Source organism: Bacillus rossius, assembly GCF_032445375.1.
Source record: "Bacillus rossius redtenbacheri isolate Brsri chromosome 9 unlocalized genomic scaffold, Brsri_v3 Brsri_v3_scf9_2, whole genome shotgun sequence".
Lineage (NCBI taxonomy): Eukaryota > Metazoa > Arthropoda > Insecta > Phasmatodea > Bacillidae > Bacillus > Bacillus rossius.
In genome coordinates this window covers 34,671,553-34,693,977 of record NW_026962013.1, presented here as the reverse complement: position 1 = coordinate 34,693,977, position 22,425 = coordinate 34,671,553, and the positions used below count along the sequence as shown (strand labels likewise).

At 40.2% G+C, this 22,425-nt stretch overlaps 1 protein-coding gene across 1 annotated transcript in view; it reads right to left on the bottom strand.

Annotated features, from left to right (window-relative positions):
• LOC134542828 (angiomotin-like protein 1) overlaps positions 1–15,008 on the bottom strand; it is a 67,283-nt gene extending 52,275 nt beyond the window's left edge. Inside the window, exons 1-2 of the mRNA XM_063387390.1 lie at positions 14,861–15,008; positions 388–588 (exon numbers count right to left, since the gene is read on the bottom strand). Of these exons, the coding sequence (XP_063243460.1) occupies positions 388–478 (91 nt within the window). The 5' untranslated portion in view covers positions 479–588; positions 14,861–15,008. The remainder of the gene's footprint in view (positions 1–387; positions 589–14,860) is intronic.
• Positions 15,009–22,425: the final 7,417 nt, after the last annotated feature.

Genomic DNA, 22,425 nt, shown 5'->3' with positions numbered 1-22,425 from the left:
AGAACTTAAAGGACTTGATATAAAAAAAATTATAACCCTATAATTATTTATATTACTGTACTTTTGGTACCTACATCATAAGATGACTTAAACGAACAACATAACTTTTTGCTTCAAGTGATAGCCAACACAACTTGAGAAGCCATTGACATTCATAATGTCAGTACAGCAAACTGTATATGGACCCAGCATGTACACAACAATTTATATAAGATCTAAATTGCTTTGCTGAATCTCTCAAACTTACTCACCTATAAACCTTCAATTTTTTTTTTTACTTACACTTCATTATTCATACAGCTTACAAACTACCAAATTAATATTTTTCGTAAATATTTTGCAAAGGAAATATGCAACAATCAAACTGTTATTCCTGCATGAACTCACCTTGATTAGGAAGAAGCTGTGCTCGTTGAGCGCTGTTGGTGAAAGGAATAAATCGACTAGGTTGCTGTATTGAGCTCATGTTTTCCAGCATAGGCACACGGTAAATAATTCTCGAGATTCTATGATTTTGAGAGAAACCACCTCGTCAACTATGCCGGTTGTGTCGTGAGGGTAGCTCTCAGATCATTATGAAATCCTCATCTGAAAGTAAGTTGTATATTATTACCATAGAGACTATCCAAATAAATTAACTGAAAAACATTTCAAGCCCAAATTTACCACAAAAAGTTAAAAACAAAGTTCTTACATGTGTAATAACATAACTAAAATTGAGTTACTTCAAACTTTAAGTAGATTTATTTAACACAATAATAGGAAAGTAGATTTAGAGAATCAGAATGTTGCATGATCTAATAATATTATTCCTCCCATTAAGTATTATACATATACAAAATTTTTTAGAGAATATTTGAAATAAATAAGATGTATTTTTTTTAATATAAGTTGTGTTAAGATTTTATGCTATGATTGGCAATACTGTGTACCAAGTGTGTTCAAAGTTTTAAAAATCTAACTAAATACAAAATGAAATCACATAAAAAAGTTTCATTACTTTTTCACAGTTTTTATAGACACAGTGCTTTAGAAATATATGTCACTGAGTGAGGTGGCACAATGATAAAACAGTGTAATTCTAATCTGGAAGACCCAGTAATTGTTTTCCATGGTTTCCCTAAATCACTACGGGCAAATGCAGGGTGGTTCCTTGCCATAAGCCATGGCTGTTTCCTTCGTCAGTATCCTCACTTTGTGCAATCTCTAATGATCTTGCTGTTAATGATATTTTAGGCCCAATTAAAATTAAATAAATTAGTACTAATAGCCAAAAAAATTAGCTTATTAAATTATCTCCAGAATAGATTCCAAAGTTCTCTATGTGGTTCGAGAAATCACCCTGTTCGTTGGCTACTGATTTCAGTGTGTCCAGCAAAACCTAAAAATAGAATTCCCTAATTTTTCTCTGAGTCCACCCAGGTCTTTTCAACTGAGCAAAACATGTAATATTTCCATATAAAACCACCAGTATAAATGTTTATACTACTTCCTATCACTGCCATAGTCACAATGCACTTACAAGTTCAATGTTGCAACAAAACTTTTACAAACTAACAAAAATCCTGGAACTTATGTACAGAACAAATTTATGTTTATGCAAAATCATATATGTAATTCAGCTTCAAATGCCCAAAAAAAAAAAACTGCTGAAAAACTTGACACACTAGCATTGCAAAAAAAGAAAGAATATAAAATGCATGCAAAAGTTGATGTGTTAGCGATACATGATTAACCATTTTATATAAATTCGCTGAAATTAACTTAGATTTTACAGATTTCCTTATTTTTCCAGATAATAAAAAATTCCTTTAAAATTGTTGGTTTTCTCCGACGCCGAACAACCTGGGTTTGTGAAAGGTCTCAACTACGAAGCTTCCCGTGAGGGTACCTCATGGGCTCGATACCAAAGGCGTGTGTTGGGACACGCCACTAGTGTCGCACGCACGGCACGCACGAGGACGGTCGTGCCGTCCCAGGGAGGTCGCGTCAGCAGCCAGCGCGTCACGTCGGCTGTGGCGGCGATCCCGAGACCTTTATTCAATTGGCGCGCCGCCGCAGCCGCCCCCTCCCCCCTCCCCTTTCCCAGCGGCCCTCAAACTCGCGCGACCAACGAGATTATTGGGCACTTCACGAGCCGCCTGCGCGCCTGGCCAGGCCTCGCCCGCCATCTTGGATCTCTGGGTCTCTCGCTTGCTCGCTTAACACTGCTGCGAAGTTGTGCTGTTTCCAAGTTAAAAAGTGCACAGATAAATATTATAGATATTGCAACACTTCCTTCCCGGGTTCAGGGCTGGTTGTGGTGTTGACCCTTCACCGCCATACTGTAAAAGGCAATGGAAAGCCACCGCAGAATCACCACGTCTAATCTGCCAGGTAGTCACCCCATGGCTTTGATAAGGTATCCATCCAAACTAGCCTCCGGAACGATTGCCCGATTGCCCGATTTCCCGATTTCTCCCCCCTCTCTCTATACACACACACACACACACACACACACACACACACATATATATATATATATATATATATATATATATATATAACTTATCAGGTGTGTACGCTGGGGGGAGACGGAGAAAAATATCCCCCCCCCCTTCCCAAATCCTAAAAAAAGTGGGTAGAATTTGAAAACAAACAGCGTGAAAAGGGGTTTTATGCCGCACCCCCCCCCCCCCCTTCTCACCCCCACAACGAGATGAAATTCTGAGCGTACGCTTCTGTATCCTGTCTTTAGGCGGGCTATTGACATGTAGGGAGGAAACCTGTGTAGCTAAGTGGAAGAAAAAAAAGGGGGGGTTGAATTATAGTACATTACCAACTTATCACACATCCCTTCATTATCGGTCAGGGGTTGGTATGGTACTTCAAACAACAAGGCACCATACAGCAAGCTCCACCTTAACTAAACAATTCATCTGCAAGAGCACACACGACCGGTGAGGTCACCTTTCAAGTATGTGAGTGGCTGAAGAGTGGAGCCTGTACATAGTCCATGTCAGCAACAACACTGCACAACACATTCACTTGTCTTATGTTAGCATACCTTCTGGGGTCTTCTTCCTTTACGGATTGAGGTCGCTTAGTTTATACTTATCTCACCATGACAGATCCCCTTCTAAAGTTTGTTACATAAGGGCGTGGCCAGAAAAGGGAGGATATCCGGATATAAAACCCCTTCCCAAAATTCCGAGAAACAAGATAACTCCTTTTTGTCGCACTTCAAATACTGTGCGCTGAAAAACGAAGTTAATATTCCCTTCCGAAGAAAATCCTTACGGTTGAAGCATTCCACAGATATACTTATTTGATACAATAGCATGAGATTTTTAACTCTAACAGCTTTTTCTATAAAAAAAATTTAAAAAAAACAAGAACATCAAGATCCAAAATCATTCCCAAACACTTGACTGCATAACGATGACCATTCGAGAGAAAAAAACGTAGCTGTAAATTATACAAAAACTGCCTATCTAGAAAAAAAACCATGTCGAAAGATAGCGCCACATATTTCTGACGGTCACTATCTATGTAGGTCTCAGGGTTCCATCGTGTTATCGGGTGCCAGGAATGTTAGCTCCTGATATACGGTCCGCGCAACGTGCAGACGCAACACTGATCATCATTTCCCGGCAAGGGCATTTCCGGGGGGGACGGGGGGTTAGCAGCTGCCTCTTTCCCCGCCCAAAGTAATAAAAAATATACGAAAACGTATCATTAAGTAACGCGCATAATGTAAAAGAAGGAAAAAAAAGCAATTAATGACAATATGAAACAGAATGAAAGTATTGCCCATTTATTACTTTCCCATATAACTTCCATGCATTTGAGGCATTTGTCCCAACGATGGATCAGTTGAAAATTCCGGTCTCATAGCGCTCCGTCTGCTGCGAGAAGAGCCACATTCGTGTGAGTTAGTCGTCAAGAGTCACTTCTTAGCGCCGAGGAACTGCTTCATGGTCCAGACAGATAGGAGATCGGAGTGTGCCAGCCAGGCCCTGGCTATAGGGTTGCTGCTCCCGTATCCCTGCAACTGTTCACGAATGGACGAAACACAACTGTAAACTTCCATAATCTCCGAGTGGATCTATCCAACTTTCTTTTCTTTTTTGCACAAATAAATCTTTTATCACGGATCATTGCTCCTCCACAGTTGATGAGGAACCGGTGACTGAGGAACTCTATGGGTACGTGGAATCACGAGATCTTGCATTACACCCAGTCAGTAGCGCCCTCTAGTGGGTACTTAAATCCGCGTCTTCCATTTTACGCAGACTAAAGAAAGCATTGTCGAAACCGGGACTTATTTACGATTGTAAAAAGTTGATGGTTTCAAGCGAGCGAACTACATATGGCTAGAAATCATTAGCCCAATAATAACGTATATTTTTTCACACTGCTGAAGAATAAAGAGCCGGTAAAAGTAAGTAATTGAGAAAAGCTTGCGAAATTGTTCATTTAACACTGAAAAAAACTTCACACGCCCAACAATGCAGTTCGTTTTATTTGTGGTATCCGATTTGAAAAGAAATTTCCTTGACTGAAAATAGCACTATGTACTTCGAACTTAAAATTACTGCACAGAATGGACATTTAATTGCAACGAATCTTGCATGTCAGTTTGGAGCTCGGTTCACAATATACACGATTCTTTAAATCATAACTCAGGTTATCATAATATTGTGAGAAGTTGTAAAGTCTGGTCTGCAACAGCATGCAACCTCAGCAGGACCGTCGAGTGAAACTAAGCACCCCCAACCCTTTTCCTAACCATTATGAAGGTCCTGACCTTCAGGTATTGTCTCACGATGGCTTACGGTGTCTTACAATTACGATGTACGAAGACAAGTTTTCAGAAACTGCAATTTATTACCTGTCATATTCGAAATAAAGTAAAGTGTATTTGCGTTGGTTTTGACCTATGATGTGGCGGTGATGGTATTGAAGTACGTATTCGCGAAATTGTTTTAAAATTATGTAGTTCTATTCCATTCGAATTCGAAGTATCTTGCAATGGACACATTTTTCCATTTTTTTTTTCTGAAGAGACATTTAAGTTGACTGGTTATTCATGCTTTCATTCTTCATGTTGATATTTTGAGCGCCAGAAAAGCGTTTACAAACAACTTCTTCCTTTCTTCTTTCAAACAATTGGTACCACAGATAAGCGGTTATCAGACCGAGTTCAAATTTAGGACTGAACTTGGAACTGTGGATATGCGAACCTGGAGAGAGGGACTTGTGACGTCAATCGCATTCACCAATAAGAGCGTTGTGTCCTCGATGCGAACCACGGATGAAGCGATTGCAGACGAGGATAAGTAGTTACACATGGTGCCTAAGTGACACGTCCTAATCTTCCAAGCGGATTCTTTGATTGCGCATGCGCAGTGTGCTATGAGTCGTACACGTATTGTTTTCTCTCAAATAAACAAAGAATTATTGTGTCATTCTGTCTATAAATAGGTGCACAAAAAAATGTGACCGAGTCTTTCAGCACTTGCCAGAGACGTGTAACATCTAACCTCGGTAACTAGCAAATTCATGTATTCTCGAGTTGCACATACACTTACAATACGAAACTCTGGCACAAAATTCATCGTAGAATTCTTTAAAACAATGCCGAGCGTGATATATATATGTAAATTGTGTTTTTAAATACATTAATCGACGCGAATAACGTGTAGTTTCCAAACTCACCGCTAGAATTAGACTATCAAATCATTCTACTTGCAGAGCGAAAGTTTAAACTATATAATAAAATAGTTATGATAAAAGCGAAAAAGACATGAAGAAATCACTAAACCCCGGCTTTGGACCTGATTTTCCGCAAGTTAAACAATTAATACTATAAAGTTTCCCTTTGGTTTTGTGAACTTTGGTTCGCACCACCCGCCACTGATGGCAGCGCGGTGATTACACATTTCCGTTCCATGAGACTCCTCTCACAAAATTTCTCCTACCAAATGCTAAGTTGTTACACATAAAAAAATTCAGTGATTCCAAGCAAAAACTTTGCTGCTTTCAACCTATTTTCAAGCCGCAGCTATAAAGGGCGGATGGTTAAATCAGTTCTATGAATTCACATCCCAGCATGGTCGCAAGGTGAGAGAATAGACTAATGAATACTGTAATCCCGACGTGTGAGACGAGGGATACGAGGAGAAAGCTGAACTCTTACCTTCTCGCGCTCCCCGAACGCACGGAACTGGGTTAGAGCCGCGGGAGATGCGTCACTTTCGTCGGGCGGCCGCGGGCCGGCACTGCCGCGCGCGGCGAGCGGCGAGCGGTCGCGAAGCCACGTGACTGACTCCTCCCAGGCTGCAGCGCGCGCCGTCACGTAGCGCGCCGCTGCCGCATTCCGACGCAGTTGGGCAACTCCGCCTGCAGGGAGGGGAGGAGGGGGGGGCTTTTCGCGCCAGTTCGCAGCGCGGGCGACGACGACCCCGGCAGAACGATATAACCCCTCCGGCAGTGACGCACGACCGATAGCGCGTGGCCGACTGGGGAAAACAAAGATGCCAGTATTGTCCGAGCCCCCTCCCAGCCACCTCGGCTGTTTGTGAGTCGGAATTCAACTAACAATTCTCGGCTGCAAATTCATCGCGGAAAATACAAATACGACATGGTCTAAAGTGCTTCCCACGACTAATTTCAACGAAATTGAACCCGAGTCAGAAGTGGCGCTCGCAGTTGCCAAAACCAAAATATGCGCAGAATGAAATAAAAGTACTCAACGTAAGGCATCTGAAAGGAAAGACTTAAAATATTATAGATCAACATTTAATTACTGCGAGGCAAATTGATTCCCAAACATCACCAGCATGTATTGAACTTGGGCCACTAAAGGTAAAAATTACAGTGCTGCAGCACACGCGCGCGCGCGCGCGCACACACACACACACACACACACACACACACACACATTATATATATATATATATCACACACACACCATATAGAAAAAACCTGGTATGCTAGGTTCATTAAAGCCGTACATTTTATGATATAAAATGTTAGGCATATACCATAGCAAATATAAAATTTTAAATTAACAATCAAGGCTAGAAGGCCCCAAAAAAGTAAATACAAAAAATACTATTAACTGCAAAGATAAACCAATGCAATGAAAAACATTGAAATCCACATTACACGCGCAACTATCCTTGCGTGTATTTAACCTACACAAATGAGCAAATAACGCATAAGATTACTGAAAATTAGAAAAAAATTAAAAAAGGTGTTGATCGGAGCTGAAAGGCTCGTGAAGAACGAATAAGTTCATCATGACGGGCGTCGATAATAATGACTAAGAGTTTTAAGTACTTCTTAAGCCACAATACTATTTCTCGCAAAAGTAAGTCTATTATCATTCACTTTTAGTGTGCATCAAAAACACACCAACATTCATTTAGCACGCCGAAATGTCAATTTGAAACACGAACGAACGCCTCCACACTCGTGTAACTACTCACGTAGAACTCAACTATTGCGCGACCGAACTTCTTTGCCAGTCCCAAAGTCTATTTCATTTTCTTAGAATGTTCGCTGAGGCTAGGTATTAGCGAATGTAGCTACCTTAATGCAAACTATAGTGACTGCTATTGTTCAATTAACTTAAACACTATTTCAATGCTTAGCGTACATATTAAGGGTCCCAAAACTCAGGAGTGTATTTGTGTTAGTTAGGCAGCCTCTAAGCGCAAGGCTCTGAACTGGCGCAGTCTTCTTGTCGTGCATTGGAAAACTATGAAATGTGTAACGGAAGACCCTTGGGTGCTTTCAAGGATCTTTACCGAGATTTAATGCCTAAAAATTATTAGGAAAACATGCGTTTAGCCATTTTCACTCACCTAAAAATACAGTTTAAAAAAGAAATACAGAAAAAAGTACTCATCCGCTCTCAGCACATTCTTAAATGGTTTCCTTAAACAGGCCCCACGCGGATATCTTGAGCAGTTTTCAAATCACATGGTTTCTTCTGAAGCTCTGCACACTATATATGTGCCTGGTAGGTGGGCACCTTAAGGCTTGGTCTCACATGTCATGGTTTTTTTCCTTCATTTTATCGTAAGTAGTATATATTGACCGGTGCTGCGCCAGGTGCCGATGCGAGACTTGAGGATTGTGTCCACCATCTTGGATTGTGACATCACGACGGTCATCTTGGATGACCTTGACCCCAACTGCTATCTTGGATCCGCCATCTTGAATTCCGTCATTTTTAATTTCACATCCACCATTTTGTTTTCTAGAACTTTCCGCCATTATGGCGTCGTTACAGTTTTAGTTTAAGGGCACCATCTTGAAATTCATTATTAGGTATCAGAAAAACTTGTAAAAAAATTAGAATTTCTAAAATATTAATTTATCAAATTTTAATAAAATATTGATTAAAAAACGCACTTGCATTATGGTGACCTCAATTCGAAACCTGGCGAGGGTAAAAATAATAATGGCAACCGATCCTTCCTACATGGAAGCCACCGACGGACTGATCTCACACCACTAATGCCAAGGTGTGTGTGTGTATATAGATATGTGTATGTATATATATCCAGCCAGTATGTCATCACCTTCACCATCTAGTTTTCATCAGCTGGAGGCCGCCATTTTGTTTTCATCTGCTAGAGGATGGTTTCGCTATATTAGATTATTTTTTCTGCTATAGTGCAGTAATCATTTAATGTCAGAATGTCCGCCATAATGGACGCCATCTTGAAAATCCATCAATTTAAGCTAAAAATTAGGGGAAAATTCATCAAAAATCGGCAATTAACTGATTTATTCGAATCTTTCCTTGGTTCGATACTTGATCAATGCAAAATAAATATTTTAGACAAAAAAACTTTTTAATAAATAAAGTTCAAAAACCTAAAAGTGTCTTAAGTTTCTCATCTACTATTTAATACTTCTTTTTTGGGCATCCTAAAAACGTTAATAATCTAATTCTGGCAACGAATTACGCCAAAAGAATTACATATATACATACGCACACACATTCCACTTTGTGAAAGTTAAGCCAATCCAAAGGTGTACGTGTTTAACAGTTTTTAACGTAAATTTGAAATGATGACCAGCAACGGAAACCAGACGCCTCACAATGACGTTGCGCTGGGTGAAAGGGAGGGGGGACAGCTGGCCGCAGGAATGTCCCGGGGACCCGGCTCGGCCCGACAGACGCGCCCGCCAGCAGGCCAGGAGAAAGTCACCGAGCGTCATGAGTCGGCTGTTCACGACAGCGGTCTCGGGTTCGAACCTTGTTCCGACCCACCAACCTAATTGCATTTCGAAAATACTAAAATTAACTTTGAAAGACATTTGTACATCTAGCATGCTTGGCTTCAACAGAATAACAAAGACGTCGGGGAAATAAAAGTCTCGTTTACCCTAATTGGATTTAGGGAACATTAAAATTCACTTTTAAGTCCCTGCACAATTAGCTTTTTATGAATAAAACAACAAACACGTGGGAAAGATACCCGAACATCCACTACTAGACTTTATAATTTAAACAAGGAGAACAAATTAAACATATGAAGAGTAAAATATTGAAACAAGAATTTTAATCTCCACAAGTTTGCACACAAATATAATGAACACTGCATGTTACAAAAATGAAATGCTACAGTTACGGTAAATTAAATAAATCAATAATTTCTTCCATTATAATTTATCAATATGCTAACGGCAGTATTGCATTTCTTGGTGATTGCCAGATAAACATGTAAGCAAATCTCTGCACACAATTACAGTATGAAAAAAAAACAGTTAAAACAAAGTTTGGAGCACGATATAAAAATTAACTTCATGCACTGACGAACAGACACAAACTCTTTACACATTATTTCAACAAAGGGAAGGTAGAAAAAACATGAGCTTCTAACGCACAAGTTTTAATATTGGGATTTATCTTTACTACAAAGTTCACGCAAAATACGGCCACTTTCAGCCAAGTAAATATATGCATACCCTGGGTGTATCACAATCACAATGGGCTTTATCACACATGTCATAGAATAAAATAAAAAATCTCTTAGATTTAAATCAGGAAAAATTAATTTTCAAATTGATGAAAATAAAACATCACAGATTATGCAATGCCTTTAGTTACAATAATCTTACAAAATGATTCCATATGGCTGAAATCCATAAGCAAATAGCTAATTTTTTAAAATTTTTAATCAGTAATTTGATGTACTTCAGAACATACTTTAAATGTAACAAGCTGAGATAAATAATTTATGAATTATCCCCAAGATCCTACTTGCTATTATCACGCAGACATATGCCCCGCAAATGTAGAATGAATTTCAAAGCAAAACTTACGGACTGAAGATTTCTCACGGAATAAATACATTAAAAAAAATCAATAGTAGCCTAATAAAACAGTTATAAACTTAAAAATGAGTGCGCTGTGGTTATCCAAACAGCATGAAAATTCGTAGACAGTACATTTTGATAGGTGGAGGTTTTTCACGCACTCATATATCTTAGCACACATGAGGTGCATAACGCATTATCGAGCGAGGGTTCGTCGTGACGGAATTGACATCAGGGGCGCATTATATATCACGTAGGTATTTATGTTTTAGTACCTGATGTAGGTATTTAAAAAAAAAAACGTCGAATCTGTGGTTATGCATGCAGGACATGAAGATGATACAAAAAGTCAATACAATAAATAGGAACGGTAATAATTATGTTTATCACTAGAGCCGTTACTGTATACACTGAGATACACTGGATCCCTGTCATGTGGAATTCCATATCGGAGAACGGGAGCACACAACACCGAAACTTGTCGATATGGCATTCCACATACCACTATGTATCTCTCTGTACACGGTCACGACTCAAGCGATGAACATAAGCACCTCCGGACCTATGTTCATTGACGTTTATGCCTCCTCTACATGTCCTGCGCATGTACTGACAGCTTTGATGATTAGTTTAGGCCATGTCCGAATTCAAGCACGCAGTTGCGTTGCGACCTTGCGTACTTCACTTATCCTTGTAGCATACTTGACGAATCCGGACAAATTCAATGTTTGGCCACTTCAAATGGTATTAGCCAGCCGAATAGGTTGTTCACATTATTACAATATTTTTCAACGAATAATTTTCATTGGAAAAACAATGTTAACTGTAATTAGTAATTTTTAACACTTCAATAGTGTCACACGAATGTATGGGAAATTTACTTTAAGATTCTACCTTTGTGTCTTAAGTACGACAGGTAGGGTATGAGCATGTATTATGTTAAAATTAAATTATAGAATTTGTATTATGTTAAAATTACATTATAGTTTTTTAAATTGTTTTTTATTCAATTTATTAATAACAGTAAAATACAGAAATAAAAATGACCATTCAAGTCTATGAATTACTTAAATGTCATATCAAATATAACCTACAAAAGTTTTTTTTAAATTCAAAATGGCAAGGGTTCTTTAACTCGAAGTACACAAGAAGTTTAATTTATGGGATATCTGCATACTTCTCTTAAAGTTTGGATAGCCCTTGTGATTTCACTTCCAGGGACTAGTACGTGTAAGTATATACTTCAACCTTAAGATACATCCTGTATCACCCATGATATTTCATGCATGTCAATTGTCATGCTTTTAATATCTTTTAACTTAAAAACATTGATGGCAGCAAAATTAACTAACAAATGTTTCAAAGGAAGGAGGGAGGCCCCCATATTCCTTGGATATGCGACAGGTGAAGTATAAAATATTGGCCTTAAAAGTTGGGGCTGATAGAAGAGATATCCAAAACTGTGCCACTCTGTCTCCTAGAGAGTGAACGGCAGAAACTAAAGGAAAATATTTTCAATTGTGCAGCTTCAGCTTATTTTAACTGCAGGTGAAGGAAGTGAAATGAGACTGAAATCCAAATTGTTCTCTTGTTTGTTCATAACAGCAGTTACAATTTATTCAATTAGCAATATATAGAAAATATACACTGAATACATCTATTACATTTGCGTTAGGTCTATTACTTAGAACAATATTTCGCAATCACTATGCTGTGGTACACTAGTGAGCAATGAAGTCTCTGTAGGTGTGACAAAGGATTTTTGCAAATAAAAAGATGACTAGAATACTATAGTACAAAAAAGAGGTTTATATTAAATAAAAAGGTTCTAAGAAATTAAAATATAGAAGAAAATAAATATTAACTTTCTTTTATTTTGGTGAAATGTCTTCGTGACAACGAGGCCATTAGAGACATAACTCTTGACATTGTACTTCAAGGAAACAGGAAGAAATCGTCCAGTGCCTATAGTAAGGAACCAACCCAGCATATTCCTGGAGTGTTTTCTGGAAATCCATGAAAAACCGAAAGCAGAATGACCAAACTAGGATCTGAACTTCTTAAGTCCTTTGGAATGTGAGTCCGTTACTACATAAAGGTCCTGGGCACACATACGATGTGCAGGGCTTGAGAAAAAACCACAAAATTTAAAAATGGCTCAAAATATCCAAATGGTGTCAGTTTATGAAAATCATTTAAGAATATGCTAAGGGAAACTAGTACCTAGTTATTTTTTTTGGATTTTGTTTTTTTTTACCTGTATTTTAGAAAACAAGTGTTTTAGAGTACATTTTAGTCATGAAAAACACCTTTCACTTCTTGAAAGCACTCTTCATGTCATTACTACCACTTAGATATCATAGATGCTCTATGCACAAGGCTGTATGCCCTTGCACTTAGAAGCAATACCGCCATAGAATTACCAGCGGCGTTACACCAACCATCTCATTAACACAAATACACCTCTGTCTAGGCTCCTTGACAATGCACATGACCCATAACATTACACCTCCTCGCTCTATAATTATCTGTCAAAAAAATGGCATAAAAATATATGTTGTCTACCAAAGATTATAGAAATTTGTGATTAAGGTGCTATGATTTAAAAATGGGTGGGAAAATGCTGAATAAGAGAGTAATACATGTTTAATTATAGACAGTAATATTTCATATGTGGCCATTTTTTTTTGCTTCGAAAGATAAGTGTTGATCGTTGACACCATATCCAAGCATTTTCAATCTTATAGAGAATGCATGCGCTAATTATTAGGGGCACACACATATAGGACAAGACATTTCATCGTACAATATACTTTGTAAATTAAATAGAAACTAAACTGGTTTTTAAGAGTGTGTTATATTTCATCAGTTAAACAAATTGCTGTGATGGTTGTGTTAAGACAGGAGTGAATGATTGCCAGATTTCAATTAATTGCAAAAGGATTTTGGTTCCAGTGGAATATTCACATAAAAACTTCATTAGTACCATAATAACTTGATGTATATTTTTCTGGGTTTTTGTAGTAGTTGTGCAAAGTGAGGAATTTAAGTAATTATGTAAATATATACATTATTTTACAACATTGTTACAAACACAGATAGGTCTGGAGCTGGTTGGCGGCCCCGCATTGCCACTGACGTCACGCGCTGACCACTGACATAAGGCATGATAGCTAAAATTTTCTTCCACATATTTTCTGGGATAAAGGTGGTTTTGTACTTACATTAAAGCATATAATTCAATAAACGATACTCCCCCATTAAATCACATGCCTCGCCAGATTACAGGGGTCCTTGCTACCCCCTCCCCTCCTTCCGCCACAGGCCATTGTCAATGACCCTTTTAGCGGCCTGGGAATTCTGCTGGTTTCCCAAGGCCGTCGCACAGAGTGGCACGAATAAACACAGTCTTTCTGGATTTTTCAGGCATTGGGTAGCCCCAAGGTGATGCGACACTTCCAACAACCCCCCACCACCCAAACCAAGTTGGTTCCAGAAAGTTTGCCAAGAATAGAAAAGAAGCGACGCCGGCCTCCACGACAGTTCCAAGCGAACGGTAGAGCAGCGGAGATTGTCTCCCTCTCGGGGAGTGATACTGGCGATACCTGTGCAATCAGTGAGAGTTGAAAAGAGCAAGTGGCCCTTGTTAGGCGAACCGGATCTATCGGGAGGCGATACTGCGAGTGAAGGCCTGGCGAGCGATAGTTGGGGACTGTACAGCAGTGCGGTGTGGGTGAGTGTGCGAGGGAAGCAGACGGAGGCGGACAGAAGAGTGAGCTCGAGCCAAGCTCCAGTGGAAAGTGTTAATGTTTCAATGACCAGTGTAAGACTAATAGTTGTGGACAGATATCTTGAGTGCATTAATTAAATTTATGCCATAGGCATCCGTAATAAATAAACGTGAACCAATTAATTGGGCTATACCTTACAAACTCAGTTTTCCCCCCACATTATACTCATAACAATATGTTTCTTGTTTTAAATTATTTTTACCCCACAATTTCCCTTTACATCATAACCATCATAGATTCTCAGAATCTAGTATTAAATTGAATAGCCTATGCTGTTTATTATTTTTATGGAAAATTTATAAAGTGATGCGATACACTCAAGTTATATGCTTATAAATATTTCAAAACGTTCCTACAGACTATATCTTTCTTCTTCTTTATTCAAACATTTATAGAGCAAAATTGAAGTAAAAAAAAAATTAAACCATGTTTTTGGTCATACTGATAAATATAACACCATTTTCACATATCATACATTTTGAAAACCTCAAGGATTAAAATAATTATCCTATTGGTTGATTTGATACGGAATGACCCGTATGTAAGTACTACAGGAGAAATAAAACCTATAACGAAACTGCTCCGTTTTTCCCAATTCTACAGTACACATCTATTTAGCACCCACTATTAAGTGAAAAATGTTGATCTCTACCTAAGATTATTACAGAAATTACTGTCAAAACGTTTTCTCCAAAAGAAAACTTAACTAAACAATACTAAAAACACATAAATAAAAAGCTACTCACAACAGTTGGAGCTCTTCGAACAATAAATAAACTGTAAAACGTTACAATAACTACAATCAAGGTACAAACGCAACAACAAATGTGCCTGACAAATCAAAACTCAAAACATTCAACTCTAATAACATCACATTTCAGAAACAAAAATTGTTCTTCGTCTTGTTTTTTATTCTTTTTTTTTTTGTTCTAATAGGAATTCTTCATATAAAATTAAAAATCTTTTATATTAGAAAGAATTCTAAAAAGAAACGAAATTTACAAATAGTAAAATTAACAACTATTAACTTAAAGAAATTGTTTCTAGATAAATTTAACAACAAATAAATCTAAAAAATAAAATAACATTATAAGAAAAATTTTTTCAATAATTAAATAGAAATAGATTTGAACAAATTAACAATAATAGCAACAGAAGATACTAGTCCCGAATAAAATATAAAATTAGAGTTATAACTTTAATTATTTGACTACATTTACTCAATTATATAAATCTGTAGATTACTAGTTTATGATTAATTATATTAGTCGTAAAAACCCTATGATATTTTTAATGAGTATGTAAGATTTGCATTAAAAATAAAAATGTTGGTAAGGAACTATTCGGGAAACTAGCAAGTATGAATTGAATACTTAAAACCTGTAAAAAAAAAACTACATCCACAGTTTTCAAGTGAAAACAGGTTTAGTTTTTTAAATTCCAACAAAATTAAAAGCTATTATGTTATGACACTGAGTTATGTCGGATAATTCGTGAAAGCCTACATAGCTGTGGCTGTTGTTTGTAATGCGACACGAAGCAAAAGAGCCTTCTCCATCATCCCTGTGCGCATCAACAGAATTCCACTATTAAGGAGATGTAACAAACAAAACCAATTTTCGTGAGTCCGTCTTAAGCCCTGTTTTCGTAGTTTCGTGCATGAAACATGCATGATGAGTAATGAATCACCGCATGACCATGCCGCACTTGAATGTGGTCGTTAATATGGGAATGGTCTCCAAAGACGAGCAAGCAGGGTTTCCATATTCCAGCAGCTGCATGTTGTGGATGTGTATAGTGCAGAAGTTGCCTGGCCACCAACTTCAGCAAGATCATGCATATTATGTTTCACAATGGAATCAAAGAGTTTCACTGCAGAACAGGACAATAAATTATTTCATTTAATGGGGGAGTATCATTTATTGTATAATCTACTTTAATTCAAGTACAAAACCACCATTATCCTATAAAATATGTGGAAGAAAATTGTAGCTTACTTCAATTTAAAACTACTTACCTACTGTTCTGTACCTTTGGCACTTAATTTAAAAAGAGCTAATGATTAAAATATATTTTATGCAGAGCATTAATTAATTTAAGTTAAACATAATTCATTGACGTCCCCTCGTCCTAAGGTCTTAGGTCCCTGTCGAAGAATGTCCTGAAACTTGCCCTAATTGCCCGCGTAGCTCCAGTCGGAGAGATAGTGGAGTTCAGGCCAACGTGGCCGGGACCGGAAAGCGTAGCACCGGAAGGGATTCTTGTAGAGGTTGGAGGTTCTGGCTAAGGTAGTATGGAAAAGAAGTTGTTGTCCGTTTCCACGAGCAGGTTTATTCTGCTGAAGCCCTATCGCAGCCTGGCCGACACGTTGCAGGACGAACGTTCACCCTCGCCGCGACCCGGACTCCCGAAAAATACACGTAAAATAATTAGCACGCGACCTGGTATGACTGTGGAGGCAGTCCCGTGACGAAACTTTGTCATGTCCTGCATTTGGCCTCGGCCTCCTGGTACGAGTGCTACATGTTCCTCCCTCTGAAACCAACATGGCCGCCTCGCAAATAAAGCAGTATCCCACAGGCTTATCTACACAAGCCTTGGGGTATAGGCGACGAGTGGTACTGCAACCCAAACCTAAATGGCATCAAGCATTATTGACATTTATTTCAGTGCGTATGTATTTTATAAATAATGTACAATGTAAGATGCTTGTCAGTGCTATGTGTAAGTAATAACTAAATAGTGTTCTTGATTGCGGGTTGCTGAGGGAACAACTGATGACCTGTTTTATAATATGTATCGCTTGTATCAGTAACCATTGTATGGAGGAGTTGTATTTAAGCTAGGTATAAATTTGGAAGTTCCCAGCACCCTATTGGGTAACCAAAGGCTGGCAGTGTGTGGGGGATTTGTGGGCATACGAGAGGCAGCCTAGCAGTGCCAATTGCTACCAACTGCTACCGACTGCGTCCCGCGGGTGGCGGATACGGGATCCCAGCTTGAGAGTTGCAATCTCGCTGGGGTGACTGTGAATAACCAATAGCAGTCCGCGGACCAATGGCCAGTCTGTGGAGTCGTTATCATGGCTATCGGGGTGAAAGGTAGCCTGAATGTAGCTCGGCGCGTCGCAGGAAGCAGTTCCGTCGGCGAAGGCACTGCAGGGGAACTCGATGTCCCATAGTAGCGAAGTGTAGACGAACTGTGGGCTGGAACTTGCAGAGCTGTGGACTGCTGCGCGCGTAACGGAACTGAAATGCATCGAACTCTGAAGGAAGACATCAGGGACCTTCAGCTGGGGCTACTGTAGGTCTGGCAGTAGTAGCCTCGAGCGGCGCGACTTCAACCGCCTCGGGGATTTTGGGTGGCGAGGTTGGTTCCCTCCCCCCACCATGGCTTGAAAGGTACACTGCTGTTGACCTGAAGAAGGAAGATGAAGATGGCGCAACGTCAGGCTGCCTTTCGCTCCGTGCGCCCGCAGTTCGAGCCGGTTTACTGGCTCATCTGCCCACTTCTGTTTTAACTGTGGCTGCCTGGGCAGCTGGGCTGGGCTGACGAGTGAAGTCGCCCGCCCCTGGGGGCACATGCGCCCCTGGTTCATAATAACCCAGGAGTTCCCAACCTTTAAATGCGGGCCGCAAGGCCCAAGCACCCAACTCCAGCATGGTTGATTTTTCAGCCCCTCCAACTCTTTTTACCTGGAACCTTCTTCCCTCTTGTCCAGTAGTTACCTGCTTGCTTAATGCATGTTAAATAATCCCTGCATGACCCGGCCCAGGGTTTTCCCTGTGTCTATGCAGGTTTTACCTGGGTCAAATTAGTTAGCTTTTAAGCTAGACGACCAATGGGGCATCAGTCATGGCGCCAATTGCAGCCATGGCTGGACAGTAAACCCCAATTAGCACATGATGCACACGCCCTTGTCCTGCATGGTTAAAAACCTGCATGGTAGAGTGTATAGGCTTCGGCCTGAGACACACTTAGGTCCTCTTCTAACCTGGACCCTCCCCTTACACACTTAGAATAATAAAGGCTAGGGAAAAAAATAGCCAGAGATCCTTACCCTAGAGAAATCTGGGGAAATACAGCAGGAATCAACAAACTGGTGTTCTACTTTCTGCTCTCCCCTCTCTCTCCCTCTCCCTCTATCTCTCACTCCTTACTCCGGAGTGGCCTTCAGGATTACTCTCTGGAATACTTCGCTGGAGCGGCCTTCGGGATTTCGCTTTAGCATCCCCCTTCCCCTGGAGCGGCCTTTCGAGGATATCGCTCTAGGGCCTTTCCCTCCCTCCTCATTCCTTGATCCCTGCCCAGCAAGAGGACCAGCTGCAGTCCCTCTCTGTACAGCGGACTGCCGATTACGGGAGCTGTTAATGTGACGACTGAGGAGTCACTCCCCACCTCAAGCCACCCCAGCACTGGACACTGTTGCCGGGACACGTCAATTTGTTAGTTGTGAGAACTCAGCAGTAGTTAGTACGTACCTCGAGCGGGGCGAGCGAGAGCACCTCTGCTCTGCTCAGCGACTAGAAAGCGACTGCCTCCCCACCCGCCCGCTTGAAGTGTACCCTGAAATCCCCTGAGGCCGCTCGGTCGTGTGGAGGACGGGGTGGCACGAAATAATTGTAAGCGACACCGGTTTAAGTTGATTTACGTTTAATTAACGGACTTCTCCGATGGTATGCATGGGTACGCAGTACTCCCTATGCGTACGCTACACGGTAGCAGAACCGCTACAAACGCTATGCTAATAGGCTATGCAGGTCGTGAGCCGTTGTACAGTTACATGAATATACATTACTTACAGAACAAAACACGACACTTATATCACACAATGAACTCACCGCGGCAGTCTCGCGGGACGCCGTTACGAAGTGAAAGTGAAAGGCTGCTCACTGACACACGTCTTGACCCTGCGCGGAGTGGTTGGAGACTGCCGAACATGGTCGTCTCACAAGGGAGGGAAAGTTTGGCCTCCTTTGTGAGTCGGCACCAAAAACTTATATTAACCTTATTTGCTCTATTATAAGCTATAAATATGTTCCAGGTGCCCAATTAAAAGGTAGCACCTCATAATTGAGTGCTTAAGGCTTAACTATTGTTTTAGAGTATTTAATTACTCGCATTGTGGCATCAAGTTGGCGAATGTAAATTTATTAACATATTGTCTCACTGAGTATTAATGGGATTTCTCCTAATCCGACTTGATCATTGTCACGGGCTCTTTAATTAAGGCCAGTGGCCGCTGTGAATGTCAATGAGGTTTGTTGTCTGCTCCGTGCGTGCGGTGCTCGCATGGAGTGGCTACGACGCACTTGTTTAATGTCTGGTAATTAGTAATTTGGTCCTAATGGCTTTTCCCTTAATTGTTTTATGGGTTCAAACCCCGGGGTTCCGTGCTCTTAAGTTTCTTTGTGTCTATTGGGGTCACGCCCGAGGCGCTCGCCTGACTCATTCCCGCTGGCCTGGGGGTGCGCTCCGAAAATGGGATCGGGTACTAGCGGTGCGTAGCACGGGCATAGAGGCCATGGTTGGTACGACGTCAAAGTTAAAAATTAATATATCTTAAACAATATTCAAAAATGCTCAATTTTTTTAAATTTTTGTTAGTCAGAGGGTCCAACAGAATGTTGTGGGGGGCCTGTATATGACAGCGATACCTGTTGCTGTAATCACGTAGCGAGGGCACTGGTCGTCCCAGAACTGTATAAATTCCATAAAATCCTGCTAAGCTGCCACATAGTTTCCTTAAGGCCCTGTCACACTGTCAAATTTTAGCTTACAACACCTTCCAATATGTTGGATACAATATCTTTGAGGGTTGTGACGTCACGTTAAACGTCACTATAGCAGCCATGTTTATTTGAGAGATTGAATGTCTAGAGTTTCCTTCAAATATTTTACGTATAGGACTGGTTCTAAAATATGTTGGATGGGATCAGCCAATCAGAGTATTCTAAAATAAAGCGGCCGCTTTTGTTTCCGTTTCCGAAGTGTAATAGTTTAAATATCAGCAATGGCGAATGGGAAATAAATGCAGTAATTGAATTAATACTATTTTATTTCCTGCTGGAATATGTAATTGTTATTGTATATTTTCCTCCAATTGAATCTGTATCTACGGAAGCGCAGGTTAATATATTTGACTAAAAGAAGTTACTGTAGTTTTGGAATATTATGGTCCTTAAACCAGAAAACATCTATTCAACGTACGATCATTATTTGACTGCTATACCAGTTTTGCTTATGTTCAGGTATTGTTGATACACTAAATTAAAACAGCAAGCATTGCGTACAAAATGTGCCATCAGGAATGAGGTATCAAAACTAGGATATGCATTTCGGAACTTTTACCTACAAATCCAAATTAATAACACCTAAAATAAATTTTAAAATATTTCAATTCAGAGACTTAATGTAACTAAAATTATTTTGGCTTACCCAATCAATCTTTCTTATAAGTCATTGTTCTCCTTATTTCACAATAGCTGCTACTCTGTAAGTATTGTCAGGAATTTTCTGGAATATAGACTCATAATTTCCTGACAATAGATGGTACTGACTTATGTTAAAGCAGCATCTCTGAGTAAGCAAGTAGCTCTGGTGATTTGCAAGAAAGGCCTAGAAATATTAAAATTCTGCCTACGTGTTCAATTATTATTATTTAAGTTTTGAAAGTAATACCATTTTTCGTGAATGTAAATATTTGTGTAGCAGATCCTTGTCAGTAAGCCTATACTTCCCAGGCTGTACGAAACAAGCATACCTGGTCTAAAGGCCCTGTCACACTGTCAAATTTTAGCTTCCAACACCTTCCAATATGTTGGATCCAATATCTTTGAGGGTTGTGACGTCATGTTAAACGTCACTATCGCAGCCATGTTTATTTGAGAGATTGAATGTCTAGAGTTTCCTTCAAATATTTTACGTATAGGACTGGTTCTAAAATATGTTGGATGTTGGATGGGATCAGCCAATCAGAGTTATCTAAAATAAAGCGGCCGCTTTTGTTTCCGTTTCTGAAGTGTAATAGTTTAAATATCAGCAATGGCGAATGGGAAATAAATGCAGTAATTGAATTAATACTATTTTATTTTCTGCTGGAATATGTAATTGTTATTGTATATTATCCTCCAATTGAATCTGTATGTACGGAAGTGCAGGTTAATATATTTGACTAAAAGAAGTTACTGTAGTTTTGGAATATTATGGTCCTTAAACCAGAAAACATCTTCTATTCAACTTACGATCATTATTTGACTGCTATACCAGTTTTGCTTATGTTCAGGTTGCCGTCGTCCGGGGTCTCGGGCTCGAGTCCCGGTGTGGCTCCTAGTGGGAAAAGGCGGTTCTTGATCTGTGTTGTTTGGGTGGGCGCCAGACTAGCTCGTTTCTAGTCGTGAATTTGGGGTCGTGGATGTATGTGCCCCTGCGTGGCCCACTAGGGCCGGCGGCGGTGTTGCGTGAGATGATTTTAAATAAGAGACGTGGAGTTGAGGTGGTGGTGTCGTACCTTTTATTCAGAGGAGCGAGTCGTATACAATACAACACTCTACAGAGGTCCCTGGGGGGTTTTTACTTGTTATTCCGTGGCGCCGTATTGTTTGTGTTCCGCGTTACGTGGCCTCGGACGCTGTTATGTCTCAGACGTCTCACTGGGTACGCAGGTAACGTAATTTCGTAACACAAAGGCGGGACACAAAATACACTGAATTAAGGGGGCGCGTACAGGTTACGTGGCACTCGTTACTCGGGTAACGTAAGTTAGCAATACAAAATACGGGATACAAAAATACACTGGATTAAGGGGGCGCGCACAAGTTACGTGGCACTCGTTACTCGGGTAACGTAAGTTAGCAGTACAAAATACGGGATACCAAAATACACTGAATTAAGGGGCGGGCGATTGGAGACGGCCAATCCCGTATGCAAATGTCTCGGCGCGGGTGTTGTGCCCACTGTGGTGAAACACGCACCGCAATTAAGTTTGTCCAAGTTCCCTTGCGGGTTTGTGGTCAGCGCCGTGCGCGTGACCTTAAACAAAGTTCTGTACGTTGCGGGAGACGGCCCGTGCCGTATGCTGAAGAGCAGCCCCGCTGACCAAGTGTGGTGCGGGGTGTCCTTAAGTTGATGCGGCCGGATTAGGTCCGGGACCGAAAAAAGGGACCGGGTACTCACGGAGATGTTAAGTAATAAAAGGGGTTTGGTTAATTAGTGACTATATTTACCGGACGTTACTTTCAATGTAGACAAAGGATGTTGCCTCTCCGTGGGACGTAGGTCCGCCCCGGTCCATGAGCTGCGCTGAACTGCC